The sequence below is a fragment of the Salvelinus alpinus genome, chromosome 21 (assembly GCF_045679555.1).
Source record: "Salvelinus alpinus chromosome 21, SLU_Salpinus.1, whole genome shotgun sequence".
In the NCBI taxonomy this organism is placed as follows: domain Eukaryota; kingdom Metazoa; phylum Chordata; class Actinopteri; order Salmoniformes; family Salmonidae; genus Salvelinus; species Salvelinus alpinus.
Window position 1 is genome coordinate 47604593 of NC_092106.1, and position 14791 is coordinate 47619383.

The 14791-nt window shown below is 45.8% G+C and overlaps 2 protein-coding genes across 6 annotated transcripts in view; both read left to right on the forward strand.

The window, feature by feature from the left end:
* Positions 1 to 1275, forward strand: part of LOC139548379 (aldehyde dehydrogenase family 3 member A2-like) — a 29487-nt gene extending 28212 nt beyond the window's left edge. For both annotated transcript variants that reach the window (XM_071358026.1, XM_071358025.1), the window contains exon 12: positions 664 to 1275. In XM_071358026.1, the coding sequence (XP_071214127.1) occupies positions 664 to 678 (15 nt within the window). In that variant the 3' untranslated portion in view covers positions 679 to 1275. The remainder of the gene's footprint in view (positions 1 to 663) is intronic.
* Positions 1276 to 1540: 265 nt separating this feature from the next.
* Positions 1541 to 14791, forward strand: part of LOC139548380 (aldehyde dehydrogenase family 3 member A2-like) — a 49273-nt gene continuing 36022 nt past the window's right edge. Inside the window, exons 1-5 of one of the 4 annotated variants that reach the window (XM_071358028.1) lie at positions 1541 to 1780; positions 2450 to 2541; positions 5554 to 5732; positions 5897 to 6025; positions 6325 to 6427. In XM_071358028.1, the coding sequence (XP_071214129.1) occupies positions 5577 to 5732; positions 5897 to 6025; positions 6325 to 6427 (388 nt within the window). In that variant the 5' untranslated portion in view covers positions 1541 to 1780; positions 2450 to 2541; positions 5554 to 5576. The remainder of the gene's footprint in view (positions 1781 to 2449; positions 2542 to 5553; positions 5733 to 5896; positions 6026 to 6324; positions 6428 to 14791) is intronic. The other 3 variants (XM_071358027.1, XM_071358029.1, XM_071358030.1) reach the window with 3 other exon arrangements.

Below are 14791 nucleotides of genomic sequence, written 5' to 3' on the forward strand. Positions count from 1 at the left end.
GTTTTTCTAGAATACGTAGTTTATGTTGTCAACGGTTCTATTTTTTACAAATGAAAACAGTTTATTAAATACGATTTAAATTATTATCTCGAAAGAAACCCAGCTATTGTTATTCAATGAGCTATTTGTGTGTCTAAATGCTAACTGAGTGCTTCTATTTTGTCTCTTGAATCCATCCTGGAAAGTACATTTTCACAGAGATGATGGCAAGATACATTCTGCGAACATTCCCTCTCTTAACTCCCACAGCTCCATAGAATGGGGTCCGTTCCAAATTACACCCTATTCTCTACATAGTGCACTTCTTTTGGGTCAGGGCCCATAGAGCTCTGGTCAAAAGTAGTGCACTATATAGGGAATAGGTTGACATTGTGGACAGAACCCTTGTGCTCCCAACACAAGAATGGCTTTGTCTCCTTCAGACAATGTTTGGTGTTGTTGAGGAAATCTAACCAACACAACACTAGAAACATGATCTATGGCCCCCTTTAATTACCCAGCGTGCATCATTCTCCTTCACTAAATAAGGCCTTTGTTTTTTGGTCCTCCTGTACCTCTACACATATCTGTCTTTGTAATTTGCTGTGTCACCGTTGATTGCCATATTCATTGTTGTCCTGTTTGTGAAAAGTGATGATGGGAGACATTTTGTGTTTCTTGCAGAGGTTCCTGCGGTGATGCTGATGTGGGGAAACTGTACGTGAGGCTCCACCATCTTGGACCCTGATTTAGACTTGTAGTGCTCGGGCAACAGTTATGGCTCGGTGTCAGTCATAAACATAGCAAAATTGCAATAGTTCATTTTAAATCACAATTATTTAACTGTTTTTAAAAACAAGGGTTATGAACCATTAATCATTTTAGAGGTGTTTATGATGCCAGTAAACCTGTATATTTGAGGTTATTTTTAATTTCATATCGTGTCCTACACATTTCATCTCTGTTGCACTGTTGCAAATGGATTCTAACCTCAATGGAAGACTGAGTACCATGCATTTGCATTTTCCTAAAGGAGTGCAACTGTTTTGTAATGTAAAGAATGTGCCTCTTGTTGTACTCGTTTTTATACTGATTATGTCAACAGTACTTTTATGTTTAGTATGAAAAGAAAAGTTGCCTGCGTTATGTTACTGTATAACATTAACAATGAGATGTCTTCCACAGTCGTCAGTTTGTTGTATTTAAGATATTAAAATGACATTTAGGCTTAGCTGTGAAATAATATATAATAAGACCGAGAAGAGTTATTCATTTCAAATAAAAAATTATCTTGTTTCTGGGTATTTATTACACTTCTTTTATGTCACTTTTACATTTTATTTTTTAGCAAAAAAATAAATTATAAGCCATTCTGGTATTTTACTGGTGTGACTTGATTAATAAAATTCTGGGACATTGTAGGACTAAACATATGGCCATTTTGTAGCTCAGTTTTTTTTATTTGTAAAAATGCAACAACAAAAAAACGTCTGCCTAGTTATTAGTGACGTCTGATGGGGTAAACCGGATACCATCCGTAGCCTGGTGCGATGAACGTTAAATGTGCGGTCATGTGCCTCCCACGGTCACGTCAGTGAGGCGGGAACAAGGACAGACTGTATCGTACGGTGGTATAATGCTGTTCATCTCGTTGGTTATGCACCAATATTTTTGCACAGGATAGGAACGTTTCTGATAACTTTTTTTTTTTAACACTGCCAGCGGTGATTTCACTACTTGGATAAATCGGGATAAATTAATTTCGTCCATTGTTGCTCCAGATTGATGCTTTCATTCACGTGTGAGTATGGAACATTATTGTTTAGATGTATCCAACAGACAAAATACTGTATGTAGTCTATCACAGTAATTACAACGTTCATTAGCCTGTTATTTCAGTTGTATACAGTTTTAGAATTGACAACCTACCAACTAATAATTCTAAAGTCATATTTTATAACCGAGGTAAAGTTTATATCCACACATTCGGACATTCAACAGACATTCGCCAAAAGCCATTTAAAAATGTACAAATCAATAACTAATTCACCGTTTTGTCACAGAATCATCAAACTAGATATGATTTATTCTATAAATGTCTAGCATACTTTTACAACCTTTGTTTTGAGTCGAAATTCCAGTTTTGACTTGATAGAAATACATAAAATCTCAAATATTGCATTTAAAGATGAAGAAATCAATAACTAATTCAGTGATTGTCGCAGAAAAAAAGTGAAAATATGCATTTATTTGCAATAACTTGAAAGAAATGTTCATTTCAAGTGCAATTTGTTCTACATGAAGTCAGACAATGACATTACGTTGTACAATGTTTACATTACGTTGTACAATGTTTACAGTCTTAAATTGTATGCCAAATCAATGTTTGCATTGTTAGTGCAACAGTTGCACATTTTAAAGAAGTTGCAAGGCACAACAGTCATTTATTTATATGTCTCTAATTTAACAGCAAAGAGCCCCCTTCCAATCATTTTCTATTTTGGCTTTGTTGAAGTCCTTCTTTGTCATCCCCAGACAAGCTGAATGGTACCATCTCCTGAGGTAATAGATTCAACTGTTCAACACTTATAGTCAAATGTTTAACACCCCTGTTATTCCCAGAGCACATTCTGGAAAGTCTATAGATACAGTGGTCACTTTATTAGGTACAACCCCCCTATGCACCTGGAGCAGCGTGAATTCAGATCTGTTGATGAAACTGGGAAAGGAGATAGACTGTCCAGTGTCTGTGGTCTTTTGTCCATCTTAATGTTTTCTTTTTATTGGCCAGTCTGAGATATGGCTTTTTCTTTGCAACTCTTCCTAGATGGCTAGCATCCCGGAGTCGCCTCTTCACTGTTGACGTTGAGACTGGTGTTTTGTGGGTACTATTTAATGAAGCTGCCAGGACTTGTGAGGCGTCTGTTTCTCAAACTAGACACTCTAATGTACTTGTCCTCTTGCTCAGTTGTGCACCGGGGCCTCCCACTCCTCTTTCTGTTCTGGTTAGAGCCAGTTTGCGCTGTTCTTTGAAGGAAGTAGTACACAGCGTTGTACGAGATCTTCAGTTTCTTGGCAATTTCACGCATGGAATAGCCTTCATTTCTCAGAACAAGAATAGACTGACGAGTTTCAGAAGAAAGGTCTTTGTTTCTGGCCATTTTGAGCCTGTATTCGAACCCACAAATGCTGATGCTCCAGATATTCAACTTGTCTAAAGAAGGCCAGTTTTATTGCTTCTTTAATCAGGACAACAGTTTTCAGCTGTGCTAACATAATTACAAAAGAGTTTTCTAATGATCAATTAGCCTTTTAAAATGATACATTTGGATTAGCTAACACAACGTGCCATTGGAACACAGGACTGATGGTTGCTGATAATGACCCTCTGGAGTGGGTCGAGAGTTTCAAGTTCCTTGGTGTCCACATCACCAACAAACTGTCATGGTCCAAACATACCAAGACAGTCGTGAAGAGGGCACAACAAAACCTTTTCTCCCTCAGGAGACTGAAAAGATATGGCATGGGCCCACAGATCCTCCAAAGGTTCTACAGCTGCACCATCGAGAGCATCCTGACCGGTTGCATCACCGCCTGGTATAGCAACTGCTTGGCATCTGACCGTAAGGCGCTACAGAGGGTAGTGTGAACGGCCCAGTATATCACTGGGGCCAAGCTTCCTGCCATCCAGGACCTCTATAAAAGGCAGTGTCAGAGGAAAGCCCATAAAATTGTCAGAGACTCCAGTCACCCAAGTTATAGACTGTTTTCTCTGCTACCGCACGGCAAGCGGTACCGGAGCGCCAAGTCTAGGACCAAAAGGCTCCTCAACAGCTTCTACCCCCAAGCCATTAGACTGCTGAACAATTCATAAAAATCGCCACCGGACAATTTACATTGTGGTCTGGTGACAGGTATCTGTATCTGTACTGTACAGGTGTGGTGACAGGTATCTGTATCTGTACTGTACAGGTGTGGTGACAGGTAGCTGTATCTGTACTGTACAGGTGTGGTCTGGTGACAGGTAGCTGTATCTGTACTGTACAGGTGTGGTGTGGTGACAGGTATCTGTATCTGTACTGTACAGGTGTGGTGACAGGTATCTGTATCTGTACTGTACAGGTGTGGTGACAGGTAGCTGTATCTGTACTGTACAGGTGTGGTGACAGGTATCTGTATCTGTACTGTACAGGTGTGGTGACAGGTAGCTGTATCTGTACTGTACAGGTGTGGTGACAGGTATCTGTATCTGTACTGTACAGGTGTGGTCTGGTGACAGGTAGCTGTATCTGTACTGTACAGGTGTGGTGACAGGTATCTGTATCTGTACTGTACAGGTGTGGTGACAGGTTGCTGTATCTGTACTGTACAGGTGTGGTCTGGTGACAGGTAGCTGTATCTGTACTGTACAGGTGTGGTGTGGTGACAGGTATCTGTATCTGTACTGTACAGGTGTGGTGACAGGTATCTGTATCTGTACTGTACAGGTGTGGTGACAGGTTGCTGTATCTGTACTGTACAGGTGTGGTCTGGTGACAGGTAGCTGTATCTGTACTGTACAGGTGTGGTGTGGTGACAGGTATCTGTATCTGTACTGTACAGGTGTGGTGACAAGTTGCTGTATCTGTACTGTACAGGTGTGGTCTGGTGACAGGTAGCTGTATCTGTACTGTACAGGTGTGGTGTGGTGACAGGTATCTGTATCTGTACTGTACAGGTGTGGTGACAGGTATCTGTATCTGTACTGTACAGGTGTGGTGACAGGTATCTGTATCTGTACTGTACAGGTGTGGTGTGGTGACAGGTATCTGTATCTGTACTGTACAGGTGTGGTGACAGGTAGCTGTATCTGTACTGTACAGGTGTGGTGACAGGTAGCTGTATCTGTACTGTACAGGTGTGGTGTGGTGACAGGTAGCTGTATCTGTACTGTACAGGTGTGGTGTGGTGACAGGTATCTGTATCTGTACTGTACAGGTGTGGTGACAGGTATCTGTATCTGTACTGTACAGGTGTGGTGTGGTGACAGGTAGCTGTATCTGTACTGTACAGGTGTGGTGTGGTGACAGGTAGCTGTATCTGTACTGTACAGGTGTGGTCTGGTGACAGGTAGCTGTATCTGTACTGTACAGGTGTGGTCTGGTGACAGGTAGCTGTATCTGTACTGTACAGGTGTGGTGACAGGTATCTGTATCTGTACTGTACAGGTGTGGTGTGGTGACAGGTAGCTGTATCTGTACTGTACAGGTGTGGTGACAGGTATCTGTATCTGTACTGTACAGGTGTGGTGTGGTGACAGGTAGCTGTATCTGTACTGTACAGGTGTGGTCTGGTGACAGGTAGCTGTATCTGTACTGTACAGGTGTGGTCTGGTGACAGGTAGCTGTATCTGTACTGTACAGGTGTGGTCTGGTGACAGGTAGCTGTATCTGTACTGTATGGGTGTGATCTGGTGACAGGTAGCTGTATCTGTACTGTATGGGTGTGATCTGGTGACATGTAGCTGTATCTGTACAGGTGTGGTGTGGTGACAGGTACTCTGTGTACTCTGTGTCTGTCGGTCTGTCTATCCAGGTGTGTGCTGGTGACACTTTTCCATGGAGATGCAGGTGGTGCAGCGGGCCAGGGAGACCTTCCTTACCGGGAGGTCGCGACCCCTGGAGTTCAGAGTTCAGCAGCTCAAGTCCCTCCAGAGGATGATCACAGACAGACAGGGAGAGATCGCCACCGCCCTCAAACAGGACATCAACAGGGTAAAATCTTCGCACGGGACTTATCAGGGTTTGGGGTCAATTCAAAATTGAATACAAACAATTCAGGAAGTAAAGTGAAATTGCCCGTCAAAAGTAGAGCGTATTGTTCCATTTGGAACGCGTCCTATATCTCACATCAATGAACCTCACTTTGTATTCCACAGAGCCAGTACGACACCCCGCTGTTGGAGCTGATCGGCCTGGAGAATGAGATCAGCCTGGCTGTGTCGAAGCTGGCGCAGTGGGCTGCTCCTCGGGCAGTAGAGAAGAGCCTCCTCACCATCCGAGACCAGGTACAGTATGGACGACGTATCATTGAACTACATCAGTCCTTTACAGCAGCCATTTACACTTAACTACTCTCCTAGAAAGAGGGTCCTACGGCTGTCCCCATGGGGAGAAGCATTTGAACAACCCCTCCCACAGAGGGTTCTATATGAAACCCAAAAGGGTTCTCAAAGGGTTCTTCAAAGGGTTCTCCCCATGGGGACAGCTGAAGGACATTTTTGGAACCATTTTTTTCTAGGAGTATATATATGTAAACCATTTAGCCACTGACTGAGAGGATTAGTAAAGTTTCATATCATTGAAGGTGTACATCCAGCCGGAGCCTCTGGGGGTGATCCTCATCATCGGGGCCTGGAACTACCCCTGGGCCCTCACCTTGCAGCCCCTGGTCGGGGCCATCGCTGCTGGTATGACCCCAGGTTTATCTTTCCCCTCTATTCCTATTCCTCCAGAGCTGGGTTTATTTTCAGCGTTACCTTACATAGTAAACTGTCATGGTCAAAACATATAGTTTCAATGGTTGTAAAGATGGGGAGAGGTCTGTCTGTAATAAAGAGATGCTCCGCTTTTTTGACACCACTGCAGGATCTAGTTTTGTCTAATATTGATTATTTGTCCCGTCGTGTGGTCCAGTGTGGCAAGGAAAGACGTAGCTACGTTGCAGCTGACTCAGGTCAGAGCGGCACGTTTTGCTCTTCATTGTAATCAGAGGGCTGATATAAATACTATGTATGCCAGTCTCTCTTGGATAAGAGTTGAGGAGAGACTGACTGCATCACTTTTTCTTTTTATAAGAAATAGACAATGTGTTGAGAATCCCAAATTGTTGGCATAGTCAACTTACACACAGCTCTGACACACACACTTATCCCACCAGACATGCCACCAGGGGTCTTTTCACAGTCCCTAAATCCAGAACAATCCTCCCTTAGTTCTTCAGCCTACTCCTCCCTTAGTTCTTCAGCTCTCCTCCCTTAGTTCTTCAGCCTCCCCCTCCCTTAGTTCTTCAGCTGTCCCCTCCCTTAGTTCTTCAGCTGTCCCCTCCCTTAGTTCTTCAGCTGCCCCCTCCCTCAGTTCTTCAGCTGTCTCCTCCCTCAGTTCTTCAGCTGTCCCCTCCCTTAGTTCTTCAGCTGTCCCTTAGTTCTTCCCTTAGTTCTTCAGCTGTTCCTCCCTTAGTTCTTTAGCTGTCCCCTCCCTCAGTTCTTCAGCTGTCTCCTCCCTTAGTTATTCAGCTGTCTCCTCCCTTAGTTCTTCAGCTGGCTCCTCCCTTAGTTCTTCAGCTGTCTCCTCCCTTAGTTCTTCAGCTGTGTCCTCCCTTAGTTCTTCAGCTGTCTCCTCCCTTAGTTCTTCAGCTGTCTCCTCCCTTAGTTCTTCAGCTGTCTCCTCCCTTAGTTCTTCAGCTGTCTCCTCCCTTAGTTCTTCAGCTGGCCCCTCCCTTAGTTCTTCAGCTGTCTCCTCCCTTAGTTCTTCAGCTGTCTCCTCCCTTAGTTCTTCAGCTGGCTCCTCCCTTAGTTCTTCAGCTGTCTCCTCCCTTAGTTCTTCAGCTGTCTCCTCCCTTAGTTATTCAGCTGTCTCCTCCCTTAGTTCTTCAGCTGTCTCCTCCCTTAGTTCTTCAGCTGTCTCCTCCCTTAGTTCTTCAGCTGTCCCCTCCCTTAGTTCTTCAGCTGTCCCCTCCCTTAGTTCTTCAGCTGTCCCCTCCCTTAGTTCTTCAGCTGTCCCCTCCCTCAGTTCTTCAGCTGTCTCCTCCCTTAGTTCTTCACTCTTGCTTCCTCTGTGTAGTTATATAACTATCTAACTATCTAATAGTTGTCTATTATTCAGCTATATCTCTACATCCCTCATAGACATGCACGCAGACACACACACACACCACAGGAGGTTTGTGGCACTTTAATTGGAGAGGACGGGCTCATGGTAATGGCTGGAGCGGAATCAGTGGAATGGTATCAAATATATCAAACACATGCTTTTCTTGTGTTTGACGCCATTCCATTTGCGCCATTCCAGCTATTATTATGAGCCGTCCTCCCCTCAGCAGCCTCCACTGACACTCTCACCATTTGCCACCTCCCTTGTTGTCTTGTATTCTCAGAGAGGAAGAGGTGAAACGAGAGGTTTTCCTGCGCCCATACATTGTCCACGAAAATATGCCCACAAAGTGAGGTATTTTTGTGTGGAGGTAGAAAATAGTAAAAATAAAGGTAAAACCCTTGAATGAGTAGGTGTGTCCAAACTTTTGACTGGTACTGTACATGGGGATGGTTTTTGGACACCCTCCCACAAGTCCAGAGCTATAACTGGATCCAGTAGTTGATGAGCAGAGACGGAGATGTTGGCAGATGTCCAGCCCCCCTAGTAACCTCCTTAGCAACCTATAAGGGCAAAGGTCACACAGGTCAGAGAAAATTTGAGAAGCAGGTTTATGATACCGCTAGATCAGAGGTGGGCAACTCCAGTCCTCGAGGGCCTGATTGATGTCACACGTTTTCTCCATCCCTAGCAAACACAGCTGATTTAATGTAATTGCATTCTAAACTGAAGATCATGGTTAGGTGATTATTGGAGTCAGGTGTATTAGCTGGGGCTGGGGCAAAACTGTGACACCAATCAGGCCCTCGGAGGACTGGACTTGCCCACCCCTGTTCTAGACTCTCAGGCCCCCCGGTTACGGGGGATGGGGGAGGGGAGTGTGCAACTCAGGGTTTCTGAGGTGTTGATAATAGGAATTTGTAAAGTAGTCAACTGGGTGGGAGATTCCTATGAGTTGGGAGCAATCAGCCAATGAAGAAGAAGAAAATTGATTACTTTAAAATCATTGGTGGAGAAAGTACCCAATTCTCATATGTGAGTAAAAGTCAAGTACCTTAATAGAAAATGACTCAAGTAAAAGTGAAAAATCCCCCAGTAAAATACTACTTGAGTAAAGTATTTGGTTTTAAATATACACAAGTATCAAAAGTATATATCATTTTAAATTCCTTATATAAAGCTAACCAGATGGAACTATTTTTTAAAATCTATTTATGGATAGCCAGGGGCAAAATCCAACACTCAGACATCCTTTAGAAACAAAGCATGTGTGTTCAGTGAGTCCACCAGATCAGAGGCAGTAAGTATGACCAGGGATGTTCTCTGTTTGGTGAGTCCACCAGGTCAAAGGCAGTAGGGATGACCAGGGATGTTCTCTGTTTAGTGAGTCCACCAGATCAGAGGCAGTAGGGATGACCAGGGATGTTCTCTGTTTAGTGAGTCCACCAGATCAGAGGCAGTAAGTATGACCAGGGATGTTCTCTGTTTAGTGAGTCCACCAGGTCAGAGGCAGTAGGGATGACCAGGGATGTTCTCTGTTTAGTGAGTCCACCAGATCAGAGGCAGTAGGGATGACCAGGGATGTTCTCTGTTTAGTGAGTCCACCAGATCAGAGGCAGTAAGTATGACCAGGGATGTTCTCTGTTTAGTGAGTCCACCAGATCAGAGGCTGTAGGGATGACCAGGGATGTTCTCTGTTTAGTGAGTCCACCAGGTCAGAGGCAGTAGGGATGACCAGGGATGTTCTCTTGATAAGTGTGTGAATTGGAAAAATGTTCTGTCCTACTAAGCATTCAAAATGTAACGAGTAGTTTTGGGTGTCAGAGGAAATGTATGGAGTGAAAAGTACATTATTATTTTATTTTATTTGAACCTTTATTTAACTAGGTAAGTCAGTTAAGAACACATTATTATTTACAATGAGGGCCTACCAAAAGGCAAAAGACTTCCTGCGGTGACGGGGGCCTGGGATTAAAAAATATAAATAAATACAATATCAATATAGGACAAAACACACATCACAACAAGAGAGACAAAACTACATAAAGAGAGACCTGAGACAACAACATAGCAAGGCAGCAACACATGACAACACAGCATGGTAGCAATACAACATGACAACAACATGGTAGCAACACAACATGACAACACAGCATGGTAGCAGCACAAAACAGGGTACAAACAATATTGGGTACAGTCAACAGCACAAAGGTCAAGAAGGTAGAGACAACAATACATCATACAAAGCAGCCACAACTGTCAGAGTGTCCATGATTGAGTCTTTGAATGAAGACATTTACATTTACATTTAAGTCATTTAGCAGACGCTCTTATCCAGAGCGACTTACAATTGGTGCATTCACCTTATGATATCCAGTGGAACAACCACTTTACAATAGTGCATCTAACTCTTTTAAGGGGGGGGGGGGGGGGGTTAGAGGGATTACTTTATCCTATCCTAGGTATTCCTTAAAGAGGTGGGGTTTCAAGTGTCTCCGGAAGGTGGTGATTGACTCCGCTGACCTGGCGTCGTGAGGGAGTTTGTTCCACCATTGGGGTGCCAGAGCAGCGAACAGTTTTGACTGGGCTGAGCGGGAACTGTACTTCCTCAGAGGTAGGGAGGCGAGCAGGCCAGAGGTGGATGAACGCAGTGCCCTTGTGTGGGTGTAGGGCCTGATCAGAGCCTGAAGGTACGGAGGTGCCGTTCCCCTCACAGCTCCGTAGGCAAGCACCATGGTCTTGTAGCGGATGCGAGCTTCAACTGGAAGCCAGTGGAGAGAGCGGAGGAGCGGGGTGACGTGAGAGAACTTGGGAAGGTTGAACACCAGACGGGCTGCGGCGTTCTGGATGAGTTGTAGGGGTTTAATGGCACAGGCAGGGAGCCCAGCCAACAGCGAGTTGCAGTAATCCAGACGGGAGATGACAAGTGCCTGGATTAGGACCTGCGCCGCTTCCTGTGTGAGGCAGGGTCGTACTCTGCGAATGTTGTAGAGCATGAACCTACAGGAACGGGTCACCGCCTTGATGTTAGTTGAGAACGACAGGGTGTTGTCCAGGATCACGCCAAGGTTCTTAGCACTCTGGGAGGAGGACACAATGGAGTTGTCAACCGTGATGGCGAGATCATGGAACGGGCAGTCCTTCCCCGGGAGGAAGAGCAGCTCTGTCTTGCCGAGGTTCAGCTTGAGGTGGTGATCCGTCATCCACACTGATATGTCTGCCAGACATGCAGAGATGCGATTCGCCACCTGGTTATCAGAAGGGGGAAAGGAGAAGATTAATTGTGTGTCGTCTGCATAGCAATGATAGGAGAGACCATGTGAGGATATGACAGAGCCAAGTGACTTGGTGTATAGCGAGAATAGGAGAGGGCCTAGAACAGAGCCCTGGGGGACACCAGTGGTGAGAGCACGTGGTGCGGAGACAGATTCTCGCCACGCCACCTGGTAGGAGCGACCTGTCAGGTAGGACGCAATCCAAGCGTGGGCCGCGCCGGAGATGCCCAGCTCGGAGAGGGTGGAGAGGAGGATCTGATGGTTCACAGTATCAAAGGCAGCCGATAGGTCTAGAAGGATGAGAGCAGAGGAGAGAGAGTTAGCTTTAGCAGTGCGGAGCGCCTCCGTGACACAGAGAAGAGCAGTCTCAGTTGAATGACTAGTCTTGAAACCTGACTGATTTGGATCAAGAAGGTAATTCTGAGAGAGATAGCAGGAGAGCTGGCCAAGGACGGCACGTTCAAGAGTTTTGGAGAGAAAAGAAAGAAGGGATACTGGTCTGTAGTTGTTGACATCGGAGGGATCGAGTGTAGGTTGTTTCAGAAGGGGTGCAACTCTCGCTCTCTTGAAGAAGGGACGTAGCCAGCGGTCAAGGATGAGTTGATGAGCGAGGTGAGGTAAGGGAGAAGGTCTCCGGAAATGGTCTGGAGAAGAGAGGAGGGGATAGGGTCAAGCGGGCAGGTTGTTGGGCGGCCGGCCGTCACAAGACGCGAGATTTCATCTGGAGAGAGAGCGGAGAAAGAGGTCAAAGCACAGGGTAGGGCAGTGTGAGCAGAACCAGCGGTGTCGTTTGACTTAGCAAACGAGGATCGGATGTCGTCGACCTTCTTTTCAAAATGGTTGACGAAGTCATCCGCAGAGAGGGAGGAGGGGGGGGAGGGGGAGGAGGATTCAGGAGGGAGGAGAAGGTGGCAAAGAGCTTCCTAGGGTTAGAGGCAGATGCTTGGAATTTAGAGTGGTAGAAAGTGGCTTTAGCAGCAGAGACAGAAGAGGAGAATGTAGAGAGGAGGGAGTGAAAGGATGCCAGGTCCGCAGGGAGGCGAGTTTTCCTCCATTTCCGCTCGGCTGCCCGGAGCCCGGTTCTGTGAGCTCGCAATGAGTCGTCGAGCCACGGAGCAGGAGGGGAGGACCGAGCCGGCCTGGAGGATAGGGGACATAGAGAGTCAAAGGATGCAGAAAGGGAGGAGAGGAGGGTTGAGGAGGCAGAATCAGGAGATAGGTTGGAGAAGGTTTGAGCAGAGGGAAGAGATGATAGGATGGAAGAGGAGAGAGTAGCGGGGGAGAGAGAGCGAAGGTTGGGACGGCGCGATACCATCCGAGTAGGGGCAGTGTGGGAAGTGTTGGATGAGAGCGAGAGGGAGAGGGAAAAGGATACAAGGTAGTGGTCGGAGACTTGGAGGGGAGTTGCAATGAGGTTAGTGGAAGAACAGCATCTAGTAAAGATGAGGTCAAGCGTATTGCCTGCCTTGTGAGTAGGGGGGGAAGGTGAGAGGGTGAGGTCAAAAGAGGAGAGGAGTGGAAAGAAGGAGGCAGAGAGGAATGAGTCAAAGGTAGACGTGGGGAGGTTAAAGTCACCCAGAACTGTGAGAGGTGAGCCATCCTCAGGAAAGGAACTTATCAAGGCGTCAAGCTCATTGATGAACTCTCCAAGGGAACCTGGAGGGCGATAAATGATAAGGATGTTAAGCTTGAAAGGGCTGGTAACTGTGACAGCATGGAATTCAAAGGAGGCGATAGACAGATGGGTCAGGGGAGAAAGAGAGAATGTCCACTTGGGAGAGATGAGGATCCCAGTGCCACCACCCCGCTGACCAGAAGCTCTCGGGGTGTGCGAGAACACGTGGGCAGACGAGGAGAGAGCAGTAGGAGTAGCAGTGTTATCTGTGGAGATTGAGATAAAACTGTCCAGTTTGAGTGTTTGTTGCAGCTCGTTCCAGTCGCTAGCTGCAGCGAACTGAAAAGACGAGCGACCCAGGGATGTGTGTGCTTTGGGGACCTTTAACCGAATGTGACTGGCAGAACGAGTGTTGTATGTGGAGGATGAGGGCTGCAGTGGATATCTCAGATAGGGGGGAGTGAGGCCTAAAAAGGTTTTATAAATAAGCATCAACCAGTGAGTCTTGCGACGTGTATACAGAGATGACCAGTTTAGAGGAATATAGAGTGCAGTGATGTGTCCTATAAGGACAATAGGTGGAAAATCTGATGGCCGAATGGTAAAGAACATCTAGCCGCTCGAGAGCATCCTTACCTGCCGATCTATAAATTATGTCTCCGTAATCTAGCATGGGTAGGATGGTCGTCTGAATCAGGGTTAGTTTGGCAGCTGGGGTGAAAGAGGAGTGAAACCAAGTCTAGATTTAACTTTAGCCTGCAGCTTTGATATGTGCTGAGAGAAGGACAGTGCACCGTCTAGCTATACTCCCAAGTACTTGTATAAGGTGACTACCTCAAGCTCTAAACCCCCCTTTGTTTTGGAGGTGTTCAGAACAAGGTTAAGGGTAGAGAAAGTTTGTTGGACACTAAGAAAGCTTTGTTGTAGAGCATTTTACACAAAATCCGGGGAGGGGCCAGCTACAGTATAAGACTGAGACAGCAGATTTTCTGACTTTATACACTGCACTCTTTGAGAGAGGTAGTTAGCAAACCAGGCCAAAGACCCCTCAGAGATACCAATACTCCTTAGCCGGTCCACAAGAATGGAATGGTCTACCGTATCACAAGCTTTGGCCAAGTCAATAAAAATAGCAGCAGAATATTGCTTAGAATCAAGGGTAATGGTGACATCATTGAGGACCTTTTAAGGTTGCAGTGACACATTCATAAACTGAGCGGAAAGCAGATTGCATACCCGAGAGAATAATGTAGACATCAAGAAAGCCAGTCAGTTTTTCCAACACTTTTGATAAACAGAGCAAAATAGAAATAGGCCTATAACAGTTAGGATCAGATTGATCTCCCCCTTTAAATAAAGGACGAACAGTGGCTGCCTTTCAAGCAATGGGAACCTCCCCAGAAAGGAGAGACAGGCTTGGCGATGATAGGGGCAACCTTAAAGAAGAAAGGTTTTTTTTGGGGGGGTTCAAGTTTAAGGAGCTCCTTTAACACCTCGGACTCAGTGATTGCCTGCGGGGAGAAACTTTGTAGCAGGGCAGGGGGAAAAGAGGGAGAAGCATCTGGGATAGTCACATTAGAAGGGGTTGGGAGATGAGGAAATGTTGGACGGGCAAGGAGTCATGGCTGAGTCAAATAGGAATCCTGACTTAATGAAGTGGTGATTAAAGAGCTCAGCCATGTGCTTCTTGTCAGTAACAACCACATCATCAACATTACAGGAGATGGGCAGCTGTGAGGAGGAGGGTTTATTCTCCAGGTCTTTAACCGTTTTCTAGAACTTCTTGGGGTTAGACCCACAGAGAGAGTACTGCTCCTTAAAGTAACTAACTTTGGCCTTCCGGATAGCCTGAGTGCACTTATTTCTCATCAGCCTGAACGAGAGCCAGTCAGCCTGAGTATGCGTGTGCAGAGCCTTTCGCCAAATGCAATTCTTGAGGTGGAGTAACTCTGCAAGATCACGGTCGAACCAGGGGCTGAACCTGTTTTTTATTTCTCATTTTCTTCATGGGGTTGTGTTCGTTAACAATACTCACAGAAAATATAAAAAAAGACGGTCCAAGTGTCTAAGGG